This window comes from Hermetia illucens, chromosome 2 (genome assembly GCF_905115235.1).
Source record: "Hermetia illucens chromosome 2, iHerIll2.2.curated.20191125, whole genome shotgun sequence".
Classification (NCBI taxonomy): domain Eukaryota; kingdom Metazoa; phylum Arthropoda; class Insecta; order Diptera; family Stratiomyidae; genus Hermetia; species Hermetia illucens.
Genome location: NC_051850.1, coordinates 181743999 through 181759170, shown reverse-complemented (window position 1 = coordinate 181759170; position 15172 = coordinate 181743999). Strand labels below are relative to the sequence as shown.

The window sequence follows — 15172 nt, the reverse complement described above, 5'->3', positions numbered from 1 at the left end:
GCTGAGTATGACAGCTTCGATCCCCTTCTTATAGATGGTCTGCGAGTGAAGGCCTGGCACTGGCTCGCAGTGGTTGAGGTTGATCTGTACTAACCTCATTTCTTTGCTACATTCAAGCCTCTCCTAAACACTGGGCATCTGTTGCTCCCTACAACGTGCCGACAGTCGACACTCTTGTTATCGTTGCAAAGCATACATTCAGCCTCAGCCTTACATTCCTTGAATACATGATCTTCCTCCCTCTATTTTCTGCACCTTTTTGATCTGTCACACATACCGGTGCATTTCGCCGCCATGTGACCCTAATTCAAGGCATCTAAAGCAACGCTTGAGGGACTGCTTCCTGAGTCGGCAAAAACCCAACCTATGTTCACTTTATTGCTAGTAGTTTGAACGCTACTTCAACTGGTAAGCTTATAGTTGCCATTTGTGTGTCTCTGTATGCCTTCCTCAGTCCTTTGGTCGCGGAATCTTGCAAACCAAGTGGTTCTAACTGCTTTTTTAAGGCGTCGTGGATATCATCTTTGCTCGTGATTTCATCAATGTCCTTATATTGGATGACAATCTCCTGCTTTCTGACCCGTACTTGTGCTTCTTCTCCTAAGGACCCCCCTACTCTGCCGTAGACATTTTCAACCCTTTTGCCCGGAGACTTCTCTAGTTTCAACATCAAATCTCCTTTTTGGGAACGTCTGATTCGGCTGACGTTTTCTCCAAAGCCCATCAGCTCAGGATCGGATTTGACCTTTCTGAGGATATCGGCATAAGTCATATCACCTTTTTTCGAGATGGTAATCCTTTCGGGCCGTCATATTTTTTAATGTGTCGCGTTTTTCTTTCCGCCAACCTTGGTCCATGCTTCCTTGGTTCCTTTTTGGGGTTTTATGTCCCTTGGGCCGATTTTGTTTGCCTTCCTCTTTGCCAGTAAGAGGCTTCTTTGCCTTTTTGCGTCCTGCGAGGATTCGAAAAAATTGTTCGTACTCTCTTTACTTCTCGTTTCAAGCTAACCTCTCTTTGGATTTTGAGGCGCCATTTGCGTTACTTGGGTGACGCTTAATTTCTTCTAGACCTTTTGTTCATCCTTGACACTATTGTACAGTACACGAATGGCTCGAACCATGCTTTTGATGGCCTCGTGTACATTGCGTTTGTCCTTTATGAATTCGGATAACTCTATTATTTTTCCTGCTCATCTGCTGGGTTTTTCCCACCGGGCACTTCCGTATTTATTAGCCTTCCGGGAGCTTCCCTGATTTCCTGAGTTTACCAACGTTGATTTCGGAGGAGATCGCAGGATCGTCGAGTTTCTCTTAAACTGCCCAAACACTTGGTCCTGCGACATCTCCTGGCCCCACTAGGGGCTGATGAATGACAAGTTTGTGAGGCACCTTTCGGTGTTTTTTGAACAGGTGTTCTCGGAAGTGATGTACTCCTTTTAATGGCTCTTTCTCGAGGTGGTGGACCTCGGCGCAAAACCGGGATGTCTGGAGTTCTTCATTAAGGCAGACCTAGAACGGATAGCGGCTGTTGCGCCGTTGATGATGATGACGATAGCATCCGGCCAAGTACACCTCTCGTGGATCAACAGCTGACTATCATAACATGCGGATTCGAACTTCTTCTCCAAATAGAATTCAAACCACCTTGGTCATCAATGCGCCCATGGAGTAAGCCACGGGGCTCAAATCGGTTCATAGTAACCTCTGCAGTTGCCACAAACTTCTTATTTGGAAATCCTGAAAGAAAAGAGTGAAAAAGTCTTGAGTGCCACAATTGGACGGGTAATTGGGTAACGTAGCAATTGGTGGCTCTGAAAAAATTAGAATGAAGTCTTTTAAATTATCTCTGATGCAAAAACCTCGGCGGGATTATGGTAATGAATTGGAACCAGTTTTCGCTAATATAAATTCTATGAGTGTGCGGTATGCGAAGTTGGGTGCTCGGATGCGGGTCCTGGACCGAAGTTAAAAGCGAATGAGGGGCTTCGTGCAAACTACATGCTTGAGCTTCTAAAAAACACCCTCATCAAGGTACGTAGCAGTCCATGAAACTTTTCTAAAAAAAAAACTAAAGTTGCTGGGAGCTTAGGCGACAGCTACTGGGAATGCAGCACTAGATCCCCTCAAAATGACCGTTCGAGCCGGCGCAATTACCTAGTTGATACAGGCGTCAAGGCCTTGGTTTTTCCGAATTCCGCAATCATAATTTATCACAGCAATTATCGTGTTTTGACAACAATTTCTTTGTACCTATGACTATAGGCAGGTAGACGTGAATCTAGGAGTTCGAAGAGCGGTCAGAATTCCCATCTTAGGCGCTAATTTTCTGTGCAACTAGGGTCTCTCATTGACACCATACAAGGTCCCTCAATGATACTAGAACCTCCCTTAAGGCATCAGAAAGAATCTCATTCAGTACGCCCAACAATCTTTCTGTTTCAGCTTTGAAGACGTTGTCGCCCCACGTATTTGCGAACTTTTTTACAAATAGCTGCCTCATTTCTCGAAGCAGCTGGCTGCGAGTCCGGTCGCCTAACGTCAGCTCATTCAGCAAGTGATTAAGCTCCTTTCATCACTTACTGAAAGACGCCGAATCAGCTGCTCCTTTAGAAGGGCGTACGAGCATTCCTCAAGGACGCCCGAAACAAGTCCGGTGGTCTCTTCGTCGAGACCGATGATGGTGTGGTTAATTGGCGAAACTACGCCGCCGGATTGCGTCGTCAAAACGGAGGCACCCTAACCGTGACGGCCGGTAACGGGGTAATCACGTCTCCTGCGGTATTGTCCTGGCGCGATATATTCAATTATTTAAAGGAGAGCGGAAAAGAGGTGGTATACCACCACCAATGCTTGGCACTTAGTGCTAGTAAAATTCAGCATCTGCCGAGATAGTGACAACTTGGAAATCAAATATATAAACACAACACGGCTTTAATTTAACTTCTGTCTTCAATGTCACCTGGTAATTCCTAAAATACTTTTCAAGGACATTTTTGCCAATCTTTGGTGCGCCAGCAATTATAATCACCGACCAGGAAATGCCATTTGAGTCCTTTCTCAGAGTTGTGTAAACTCGTTGGATTCAAATGCCACCGGGCAGCCGCGCACTTTCCGCAGTCCAATGGGATTCTTGGAGGGTCACACAGTGAAAGCCGCTATAATGACCTAAAACGGAGTCCACCCATTCTTTCTATTTGGTCTCGGATAGCCAATCACGAGGAATCTGCTGGAAGTCCCGTGGAGCTGGTATACAGAGAGAACCTGCGGCTCCAGACTGATCCTGTACTCAACATTAAGTCGGGACTTGACATCACATGGCGCAGTGGTTTGAACGCCAGACTGTCGTACTGAAGGTCGTGGTCCAAGTCACACTGGTGCGGTGGAATTTGCATTCTGACTGGATATCGGATTCAACTTAGCTATGAATGGAATGTGACTCAAATCAGGGTAATAACCACTGACGAGCGCAATTCTGGGTCCTGTAATTGCACAGGGTACGGTGAGGTTATTAAATAAAGCTTCAAGGCTCAGATTCAGTGGCTATTATTATTAGCACCATCGGTTTGCCAAACACACGAGAAACGTGGCTGACGTGCCCAGAGAGCTCAACTCCTAATTAGAATTGATGCCTCGTCAAGGCCGCTGGAGTCAACTTACGAAGGCCCACACTATTTTAACCTTAAAATTGGAGGCTGTGCGTCTGGTTCCTCGCTGAAATCCTACTTAATTTAAGGTGGTTTAGTTGAACGCACACGATTGCGGTTGAGTCTGCAATGACTTCGGAAACCAAGCTCCTCCGGAAGTCCTTGAAGCAGCTGAAGCACATTTTAACAATCTGGCAAATATTGTGGTAGACCTGGTTGATGCGCTTTGTCCCATTCAGGTGTTAATGTCACCCACATAAACTGACAGAAGTGGAGAAATATGACCAAAATCTATGTACAAGGTTAGATAGTCGTTATTATACAGAGATACTGACCGCCTGTGCTGGGGTTCCGAGTCTCTACAAAGTAAATTTTTCTCTCCTTATTGATTCCATATTGGCTTCATATTCTGGATGTCCTTCCCATAGTCATTTTTGTCCACGGATGGGTGTTTTCCTCCCGCCATGCACGCACACCCCCAAAAGCGTACAAATAGATATTCTTACGCATCTGTCAAGCATTCCCTTATCTGCACGAAGAGACGCCTGATGGGAGAGCTGGTAACTCCACGCAGATCTGTTTGTCTGTCTGTCTGTCGCACGCATTTTTCTCGGAAACGGTTATAGCTATTGATACCAAATTCGCTGGAAAAGTGGGTACTGTGAACGTTCACACGTAAAACGAGTGACATCATTCTACGTTAAATTTAAGGGGGGGGGGGGCGAGTTCGCATATATGTAACAGGGGGGTGTACATTTGTTTTCACCAAATATAGTCATGTAGGGTATCAAATAAAAGGTATCGGTTAGTACTTTCCGAAACCGAAATTAGTTTTGTCAATTGATGGAAAGGTGGGGAGTACGGGGGATCGAAAGTGATCATTTCTTTAACGGGCCCATTCTTAGAAACTACCCAACCGAAAAATCTGAAAAAAATCAAGAGGCTGCCATTATATGGCACCTAGGCTCCGAAATGCCTTCTATGACGATATCTTTTTAAATAAAATTAATAAGAGTTTATTACTAAAATATAGAGCATGATCCTACTAAGTTTGGTGGGAATCGCACCATTATTAACAAGTTCGTAATATGTCAAAATTATCGCATTTTAATTTTGCTGATTATAAAAAAGATAAATGAAGGTATGAAGACATGATTTTCTAATAAATTCTTTTCTTTTCTTTTCAGGTAAGTGAGAAAATTCCAACCTAAAATTTACGATTAACTCAGATAGTGGTTATGAGTAAGTATACTTCATATATGATATCTCCAAGTAGTATTTTTCTCAAAAGTGTGATTTATAATGCATTCCCGACAGTCTGGACATTTGCTCGAGGAAGGTTCGTTATTTTTCTCAATTATCGCTGAGTTTACCTGTGAATAGATACTTGAAATCCCAATCATTTCAATTCTCACCTTTTAAACTTTTCCGCAACAAATCGTGCAGAAAAATCAAAATATTTCATTAAACAATGTTTTGACATAGACAATCCAATAAGATACAAGTATCTTCCCGACCCTTTTATCATTCTCGATTGGATCGAGCTCATCAGATAAGTGTATTCATCATGCAGATATTGACATTACGGGCAGCATCCTCCTCATCTAATCGTTTTGACTACGAATACCATTTCTAGCCTGTGTAGTGCTCGGATTCTTTTTGTATCTTTTTTGAAGCGTTATAACGATGGGCTTGTCACAGATTCGCCTATGGATGATGAACGACTGAAAATATCTTATTTTTTTTGCAATAGACAGACTCAGTGTCCTTGTACCATTTCGATAGTATAAACGCCAGCAGCTAGTTCACAAGAACTGAACACAGATTGACTTTATAGTGATCTGACATTTTAGTAATGCTAGATATTAAGACATTATTCATAATTTTAATATCAATCAATTATTGCTATCGTGCTGAAGGCAACATTGCCACGTTTCTTGTACTGATGGTATCTTGATGTCATTCGGATGGATTATGACCGTTTGTTGAGTTTAATGCGGAGGAAATGTTGAGACCATGCCAAGGGGCTACTGAATGGATGTGATAATTGGAATATTACTTTTTGGCTAGTTGGAGCGTGTTTTTGGATGTTTCAGATGGAGTAGGTACTTAATCATCATTAAATTGGAGTCATTGGAGGGTGCCTGTTTGTGAGTATTTTCAATTTGTTGTGACCATTTGTCGTGATGTTCATTTCGAGGTTGATACTCGGTGATAACAAAGTCAAGATGTTTTTGAACTGATGATATGATATTTTCGTGATAACTTCAAAGAAATCTTTTTTTTCTTCTTTTTCTTCAGCCTTTGTCCCGTTCACAAGCGGGGTCGGCTCGTCGTGATCGGCTTCGTCACTTGGCTCTATCGAATGCCTGATCTGGCTGCAATCTCGAGGCTTTCAAATCCCCATCCAGCGTATCAAGCCATCGTTGTTTCGGCCTGCCTTTTGGTCGTTTACCATCGACTTCGATGTTCAGACCAACCTTGGCAAGTGAATTCTCGTTGGCACGAATTGCGTGACCATACCATCGAAGACGCCTCTTTCGCAACTTTTCCACAAACGGTGCAACCCCATAACGATCGCGGATATCCCCATTTCGGATGTGATCTCAACGTGTGACGCCACTAGTCTAACGTAGTATCTTCGTCTCTATTACCGCAAGACGTCGTTCATTGTCTTTTATAGTCGGCCAACACTCAGAACCATAGAGAGCGACTGGATGGACGACATTGCGATAAATTTTAGATTTGAGACGTTCGTTGATACGTCGATCACAAAGAACACCAGTTGTGGAGCGCCATTTCGTCCAGGTTGCGTTAATGCGCGAAGCAATTTCATAACGCAGTTCTCCATTGGCTGATAGCGTTGATCCGAGGTATTTAAATCGCTCAGTTCTGGGCAGATCACTGCCGTTGACAGTGATTGTGCCTGTTTCATGGAGATCGGTCGTCAAAAATTCAGTTTTGTTTAAATTCAATCTGAGACCGTGCTGCATGAGGCGATCATTCCGTGTGACGGTGTCCATAACAAGGACAAAGAGGAGTGGTGAGAGGGCACTTCCTTGATGAACTCCAATAGAGATACGAAGCGGTTTTGATACACTCGCCATACTTCGAACTTTACTTTTCGGATCTTGGTAGAGCAATTGAACCTAGCGCGCGAGTTCTTCTGGCACGAAGTGTTGTCGTAAAGCATCCCAGATGAGTTCGTGTGGTACACGGTCAAACGCTTTCTCTAGATCCAGAAAGGCAATGTAAAGAGGATGATGCTTCTCACGGTGTTTCTCTATGTGTAACCGCGCAGCGTGTAGTGCGTCAGTAGTTCCGCAGTTCTTAACAAATCCGGCTTGATTCACGGTTATTTCAACGATTTCGCGAATACGGTTGTCAAGAATGCGTTCAAAAATCTTCATTCTGAACATTCTGCTGGGCTACCTTTCTTTTTCCACATTGGAACAGTGGTACTTTCTTGCCAGTCAGATGGTGTTATTCCTTCCTGAATAACCCGGTTAAAGAATTCACTGAGCCACAGTGTTGGGTCCCAGATCTTCGCTTTCCAGAGCTCAGATGCGATGCCGTCAGGTCCTGTTGCTTTCCCCAATTTCATTTGTTTTACTGCTTCCTCGATTTCAGTTGCACTGACTGAAGCCCATGGTGTTTTATGTAGGCACCTGTCGTGAGACTTAATCCTACGGTCCTCTTCAGACACGGATTGATTTTGTGACCACAATCAGAGCCCCGCTGAGACAAGCAACAACGGTACCAGTCTATACCAAGTGCATCGCTTAGCATTCATACTGGTGGATGCAAGAATTACCTGAATCTCTACCGAACTATGGAGTACGGCACCCGTGTTGATACGCAACACCACGTCGAGGCCCAAAGGTCTCTTCTCACTTGAGCATAACCACAACCGCCATGAAACTCCCACTAGGGTGGCCAACCGCAAATAACCGAGCTGTCCTCACATACAACAGGAGTTCACCCGAAGTATGTGAGTCCAGGGGCTTTCCCGGTTCGCATGGTACCAGTATACCACTGGTAAGGTTTCGTGACCAATTTGCCACTTCAGATGAGTCGCCGTGCAGACTCGGGTCTGATCGCCCTGATTAGGCCTTTGGAGCGTTCGCCTACTGAATCACGGCTGGCAAACCAAAGTGATTACAGCGTCTCCCGGTGCCACCACTATGGAGGTTCTCCTCGGCCACTTGGTTTTGGTTTGGCCGATAGTGTTGCTGCCCCATCTTCCTCGCCGCCACCTCTGAGCACCAGTTGCGCTGACTGGTGGAACTGTTCCAAATGTCGGTAATGATTGTGGAAGTGGAGTAAATTCTTCAGTTGAAATCTGCTCGAAGTATTCTCGCCATCTATCCGTTGCAGCTCGACGGTTGGTAAGCAAGTTCTTGTCATTAGTGTTCGACATCCTCTGTGCGTTCATTGCGGCTTTTGGCAAGTCGATACAGATCTCTCTCGCCATCTCGAGTGTCCAGTTTATCGTAAAGATTTTTAAAATGGCTCGCTCGGGTGACAGCGACCGCTTTCTTTGCTTCCCGGTTGGCATTCTTATAAATTTGCCAATTAGCAGGCGTTTTATCGTCGAGAAATTTGTGGTAGAGGCGTTTCTTTTCACGGACCTTCATTTTAACATCATCATTCCAAAGCCAAGTATCTCGGTTGATGTACCGCTTACCCGGCTTGGTGACCCCGAGGGTTGCAGAGGCTGTTTTGTGGATTGTGTCTTTCATTTGGTTCCATGATTTTTCCACATTCGTATTGGTCGGCAATCGTATGACTGAGACCGTTTCTTGTTTCTTCTCACCAAATCGCCATCATTTAATGCGCGGCGGGCCAGTGCGTTCCTCACGCTGTTTTGTCGGTGGTCTAATTCGCAGGACGGCCATCAACGGCCGATGTTGAGGTGCGATGGTCTCATAGGGAACGACTTTGCAATCAGTGACAGTGGTAAAATGTTGGCGTCTTATGAGAATATAGTCGAATTGCGTTTTACTGTTCGCACTATAAAATGTAGGAAAATGAGACAATCGTTTGATGAACCATGTATTCATGAGTACAAGGTCATGGGTGTCCGCAAAATCGATTATACGCTCGCCACCCTCATTGCGCGCTCCGAACCCTTTTCCCCCATGGCACCTGTTACCGTCTGTCTTTTCACCCACATGACCATACGAGTCAGCAGGCACGTGACAAGTCTTTTCATCGAGAAGTTGCCAGAAGGCATCTTTCTCGGCATCAGGTCGACCTGTCTGTGGTGCATACGCGGTGAAGAAGTGTATAGTGCGATCAGCTGATATAATGGTGAGCTTAATCAGCTGATCATCAAATCGTTCGACTTCTTTAATGGCATCACGGAAACCCTCTGAGATGGCAATGCCAACACCATATGGAGTGTGTGTGGGTTACCAAAATAGAGAAGTTTGTAGCCATTTTTACCGCGTTCACGTTCAATGTCGCAGCTTCTGGCACCAGACCATCGGGTTTCTTGAATTGCGCAGATATCAATACGACTTTTCCGAAGGGCTCTTGCGAGTTCCTCGGTCTTTCCACCAACATTTAGGGTACAGACACGTATTTGTTTTGTTCGTTGTGTCCGGACTAACTTGCTTATGTCCTGACGCCGTCCACACGTCAAGAACCCTTGCCCATTTCTCGACAGGACCGGGGCCTGTCCTGCCGCGTCGACTGAGGTGGACACCCTAGCATTTCTCCGAGGCTTGTGACTCAATCCAATCATCATGTTTGTAACGACATTGTATGCATTTTCTTGGTCGACCTGTCGCGGGGCCTGTCACCAAGGGAGACCAGGTAGGATAACTCCAATTATATTCTATTTATCTCCTTCCCTGATCTCAGCATTTTATTTTTGTTTTACTGAGGATAGTACAGAGTACGTTGCCTCAAACCCTCCTCCTTTACCTGGGCTTGGGACCATCATACTATGTTAATAGCATGGCGGAGTTAGCGATAACTTCAAAGAGATTTTATGGTCATGGCTAAATGCTATGGCTATATTTGGAATCATTTGGGATTGCTGTAATTTTCCTGATCCCAACATCGAAAATATCTTTTTCGAGCATATCTCCCTCCCGCATTCCCTCTTAGTTCTTCAGCTCATCGCATTATTCAGTTGAAGTTCGTCCTCTTCCAAAACTTTCAAGATAAACCCTAAATGCCAGTTCTTATCTTTTGTGTTATTGGAATGATTACGTCTTTTCAAGGAGTCGTGAAAGCGCAATATTATATTTCGGTATCTAAACAGACCATTCCTTTATCTTTCACAGTTGACTATTGATATCAAGTCTCAATCGCGACCTTCGGACATCCCCAACGCTTCAAATGAAATTTAATATTCACAAAAGCCAAGATTAAATCTGATATCATTATGAATTTGATTAAAGACGACTGACCGTCTTTGACTTATTCTTAACAATATATTTTCCTTAATTGTGTGAAACTTGATGCTAAATTTAAAAATATCTTTTTTTACCTCTTTGAAATTTGGTCCCCGCATGAATGAATGTAAATATCTTCCATCATTACATCGATTCGTTATAATAGGAGAAAACATCTTTTGATACGACAATAAATCAAAAAAAAAAACTAAATTTCCACCGCTATTACCCTTGAGGATCCGCGGGGTGTTAAAATTCATGTACAAGTCTCCAAAATGTATCTTTGAAATGTTAATATTTGTGAAGGCGTTTGTGTGCGAAGTAGTTTACCTTCAATAACGCTTTTGACTGAACACACTGGAAATTAGGTAGAAGTGATATCTTTTTTTTTGTTTTCTTCCGGCTAACATTTAGATGCTACCAACAAGTTTGGCATAAAATATAGATGGATTGAGGTGCATGCATAAAATAAAATCTTAAATACCAAATTGGTACCATACATTTGACTATCGTCATCTTGATAGTTTATAGTTTTTTGTCAAATGTTGCAATCCAATTAATATTATATCTTTTATCTGTTCTGGATTTTAAGATGAGATTGAGCACTTGCATAATTAACTGAATGACATTTAGATAAGGCTCTGGTTTTGATGACAGGGTAGCTGGTTTTTGAAGGATACACACTTTCGTTTCGTTCAAGGCGTTTAATGGGAAAATATTCGTGAAGGTGGAACAGTTAAAATTGTTCTTGAGAAAGGATGAGATGATTTTTATTGATTCCTAATTTGGAAGTTTAAGTTGATGAAGTATCTTTTGTTGTTATTCATGATTAGCGCTAGTGTATTTGTTATAATTGTTGGGGTAAGTTTGAAGTATCTTTAAGATAGTTTTAGTGTACAACGTTTGTTATATTTTTCCTAAATTTCCCGCTAACAAATATCCGCCTTGCTTACACCTTCAATAGATAAATACTTCTCCTTTTCTTCTTTCAAGGGACGAACGAAACTTTTCACTCTTCTTTTCCCTTCTATGACTTTAAATGGGGATTTATTTCTTTTTATCTTTGATTCATGGCTCTTCTCACTTCCAAACTTGATAATATCTTTCCCATTTCCAAAGCATTTTCTTTATGAGTTTACACCTTGCCTTCTTTTAGAAAGTTGCCTTGATGTTATCGAATATATTTTGTGTGTGGGTTCTCTGCAGTTGCCTGAGATGGGGGGTGGCTGCAGTAGAACTTTATTTAAGTAAAAATCGAAAATTTGAGTAATACATTTCTTTTTCGAAATGGGAGTCTTTGGAATCAATTTTATATTAAATTCATAACAACTTCAAATCCTCATTCTAACACTTCTACATAGGCCTGACTGGATTCTTCGTTGTTTGGGGGGCCCGGAATAGAAATTTCAATGCAAAAAAGGATAATAAAGAGGCTCACATAATGCTCAATCCAGATCCGCATAATTTTCACCCCGGACTCCGTTCTCTGCATAATTTTCACCCCAGGCCCCAATTTCCCCTCCACGGCTCCTGTTTTTGAAAGGATGCATTCGTAAAGTTTGCTAGAGGGCGAAAGAAAGAGCTAAAAATATCATTCACGTGCCCTTCGTAAGGGAATACTAGTAAATTCTTATAGCGAACTAGGGAAGTAATAGAAATTCACTACGTATTAGTTTTTCTGCTAGTAGGATACCCTATTCCTTAGATATATGGCTAATAATTTCTTTTTGGATAACACAGTCTTAATAGGTCGGCCTTCGCTTCGCCTGTATGTAGAATGACGTCAAGACTTAGCCTCTGAGCACTCAGTCTATAGTGGTCTATCTATTCTATTCGTCGTTCCTTTCTAAAGGAATATCCCAGATTTAGTGTATGTTATACTACTCGCTACAACTGAAATACATTAGCACCAAAAATCTAATTCCTTCATTTTCGTTCGTACACAAACGTTAAAAATCGTGCAAACGTCAGAGCTTGAGCGAGAGCATTTGGGACGATTCCCGGTCTTTCCAGCCTCAGCCCTGCTGAACCACCATTGAGGCATTAATATGAGGAGTGGTTTTGCCTTAAGGTACTCACGTTTCTGTTTCTTCCTATAAACTTACGATTGGGAAGGAAACGATAAACCAGTTCTTCTTCAACCTCAGCATCTTCGCAGCTATATTCTCCGGTTGAAACATCACATCCTCTGAATCCAAAACGGTGCAGATACTGCCTGTAGCAGCTACCGTGTCCTGCGGAAAACTTCGTAATGTGGAAGTCGATCTCCTCGTATTTACCCCTAGACGAGCTTGTGGGTCCATCGACCCTTTGTAGAATCGTCCCATTTGCGTTGCTAGAGATCGAATGATCCGCGCCCTGTGTGGGCCTCTATACTTCTTGCCAGAATGTTGACTGGGATCATGACTGCACTACCAGTACTACATTATCTAATAAGATTCTAAAACCGCCGTAAACCCTCAGAGCTCTTAGCCGATAAAGCGAATTGACCTGCTTCCTCTTCTGAGAATCTCCGCCCACACATGTGATAACTAAAACAGAATGGATTGCAGCACTCCGATTGCAAGCAACCTACTTCAGTGTTTCAGCCCGCCCATATTCGAAAACATTTCTGCAAATACCGCGGGGCATTAACTGTTTTCGACGTGCATGGGGAGAGCAAGCAGCTCATTATCATGACATTTGATAGCAGGTGACCCAGTACTGACTTTTGTGCACCTCCGCTGTGACGATGTACTGATAAGTCTCTCTAACATCTTCCCCCAGAGGCAGATGGGTCAATAAGATACTAGATCTTCAGGAGGCCTATTGGACTTGGGAAGTAACATCAATTGCTGCTATTGCAGTAAATAGAGAGTATTCCTTCCTTTAGGAACGCCTTCAAAGTGTTCGCGAAAAAGGTTGGGTATACTGTTCACTGCCACTCTTGAAGCTCTGCTAGCGATGTCTCCCAAACCTGACGCTTTGCTAATATCGACGCTATTACATGTTTCCCGCAGCTTCCCCTCAGATGTTGGAGGTATTGTGCACTCGTTAAGCTGGACATTATTTTGGGGGTGAGGAAGCCAAGTGATAACAACCTCTTTTGGAAGGCGCGGGTAGTTCACTTACAGTGATCTTTGCAGCCTTTTCACTATTACTCTCTGAGAACCACTCCTGGGGTTTGTAAAGACAAGATGCGATTGGCAAATGGCAAACGCGATCTAAATGGAAAAATGAAACAAAAAAAATAATGGCTCGATCGAGTCGATTGAGCCATAAAACTTCGGACTTGCCTGCCGCGATTGAAAGGGAGGGTCCATGATGGATGGCATCATGAATCGATGCATCTCCTGCGCCAGATGTGCAATAGGGCGCGGACATTAAGGTTCCCTTCCTGTCTCAAAAAGGCATCATCCAATAGAATGGTCCTGAGGATGCGAAGGCATGCAGGTAGCCTTAAAGGCTGACTTGTCGGAACAGCACACTAACGATATTCGCCCATATGCGGATGTCACAGTCTTCGGTGAACGTGTCTGACGATTGATTGATACCGGAGTCATCGTTAGTTGTTGAGCTTTGCGGGGAGATATTACGTGTCGATCTAAGGGCGGCCAACGGGCTACTCGATAGTAGGCAGAATGTTGACTGATATCACGATTCGTGGTCGGACGGAATCCATGTCGTTCCTCTCTATCCCGTCGTAAGCCTAAAATTTATACTTTGATGTTGATTTTGTGTGCAAGGTCGAACTCGCACCTACCTTTGCACCTTCAGTTTGTTCAATAGACAATATAGACAATGTGAACCAACACTAATTGACGACACATCAGCGAGCCAGGTTCGGTGCTGTCATTGGCAGTTTTCCGCCTTTCGAGCCGGAAAAGTTCCTCTATGAAGAGATTGACTGGATGCTGGCTTTGGGAGTTATCGAAGAATCGCAAAGCGTCTGGTATTCCTCGATCATCCTTGTGGTGACACCTGGTAAAGTGCGTCTATGGCTTGATGCGCGTAAGGTGATCAGTGCTACCGGGAGGGGCATTGATATTTTGCCTCTCATCGAGGGAATTTTCAGTCGTCTCAATAAGGCTTGATTTGTTACAAGTCTTGATCTGAAAGATTTGAAGAGCTGGATGAGGCGCCTAAGGATTAATTGCCTTCACAGGGCGTTCACTCTATCAGTTCGTGACCACGAAGTTTGGGCTCCGCAACGAACTTCAAGTGATATAGCGACTCATGGACAAAATCATCCCTGCTCATTTGCGCAGTTATTTTTGTGTGTCCTCACAATCACCGCTATCGGGTTTTCCCCTACGTCTTGGGTGAAACCACAATGCCTATAAATATGCAGCTCTCAAAGTTGCTATTTTGTTGTTTCAACAATTGTTGTTTTCCCAATTGGGGAGCAGTAGCCTTCTGGCCATAATAGCATGGTATGCTTCTGCAACCCATTGAGTCATTTGGGAATTTTTATTCTCTAGTCCGACCATCAGGCTTGAGCACTACGAAAAACGTGTGTCTCTCAAAAGCTTTCACTCTTTTCAGAGCTCGACTTGCACTTGCCTGCTGGTCACCTTGAATATAGTGCGCACTGACTTGGCGAGCAATTCCAGTGCCTAAAGTGGGGCTCATCTATGTCAGGTCTACTATAGACCACCATGACTGTGTATGAGATCGCAACATTCGCAAGCACCATATCTAGCTCCGGGAATACTTTGAGCAGAACACGTCCTCCTATATTAGTTGACTGGTTGCCTCATTCAAGAGCTCCCTTCCCTTCTTCGCGACAGGATGGATACGTATCATAATGTAATATTTCCATTCTAAATATATGTTTAGCCAGCGAGTTTTGGTCAGTCCGAGTGTCTATAGCATATTTTCCCATTTTTCCACAGGAAGACTTTGTAGTATGGCGAGTTGCATGTTCCTGGACAGTTTTTGGGGGGGGGGGGGCGACCCACTAGACAAGGATAAGATTCAGGAGCGCTATGAGAGCTTCAAAGTCGTGAATGTGAGGCAAGCCGACAATTCCGCGTCTAGTCCTGATCGCTCTCAGAACTGAATTCCGCTAGCCTATAAGAATCAATATCAAGAGGTGGCACTGGTCACTGGGTCACTGGGTCACTGGGCTTTCACAATCTGG

At 43.6% G+C, this 15172-nt stretch overlaps 1 protein-coding gene across 18 annotated transcripts in view; it reads left to right on the top strand.

Moving 5' to 3' along the window:
- LOC119649925 (collagen alpha-1(I) chain-like) overlaps positions 1–15172 on the top strand; it is a 109389-nt gene that overhangs the window by 45384 nt on the left and 48833 nt on the right. For 17 of the 18 annotated variants that reach the window (XM_038052337.1, XM_038052333.1, XM_038052345.1 and 14 more), the window contains exon 1: positions 10780–10911. The exons of the other annotated variant lie outside the window; for it this stretch is intronic. In XM_038052337.1, coding sequence (XP_037908265.1) covers positions 10852–10911 — 60 coding nt within the window. In that variant the 5' untranslated portion in view covers positions 10780–10851. Of the gene's footprint in view, positions 1–10779; positions 10912–15172 lie in introns of those variants that run through there. 18 annotated transcript variants of the gene reach the window in all.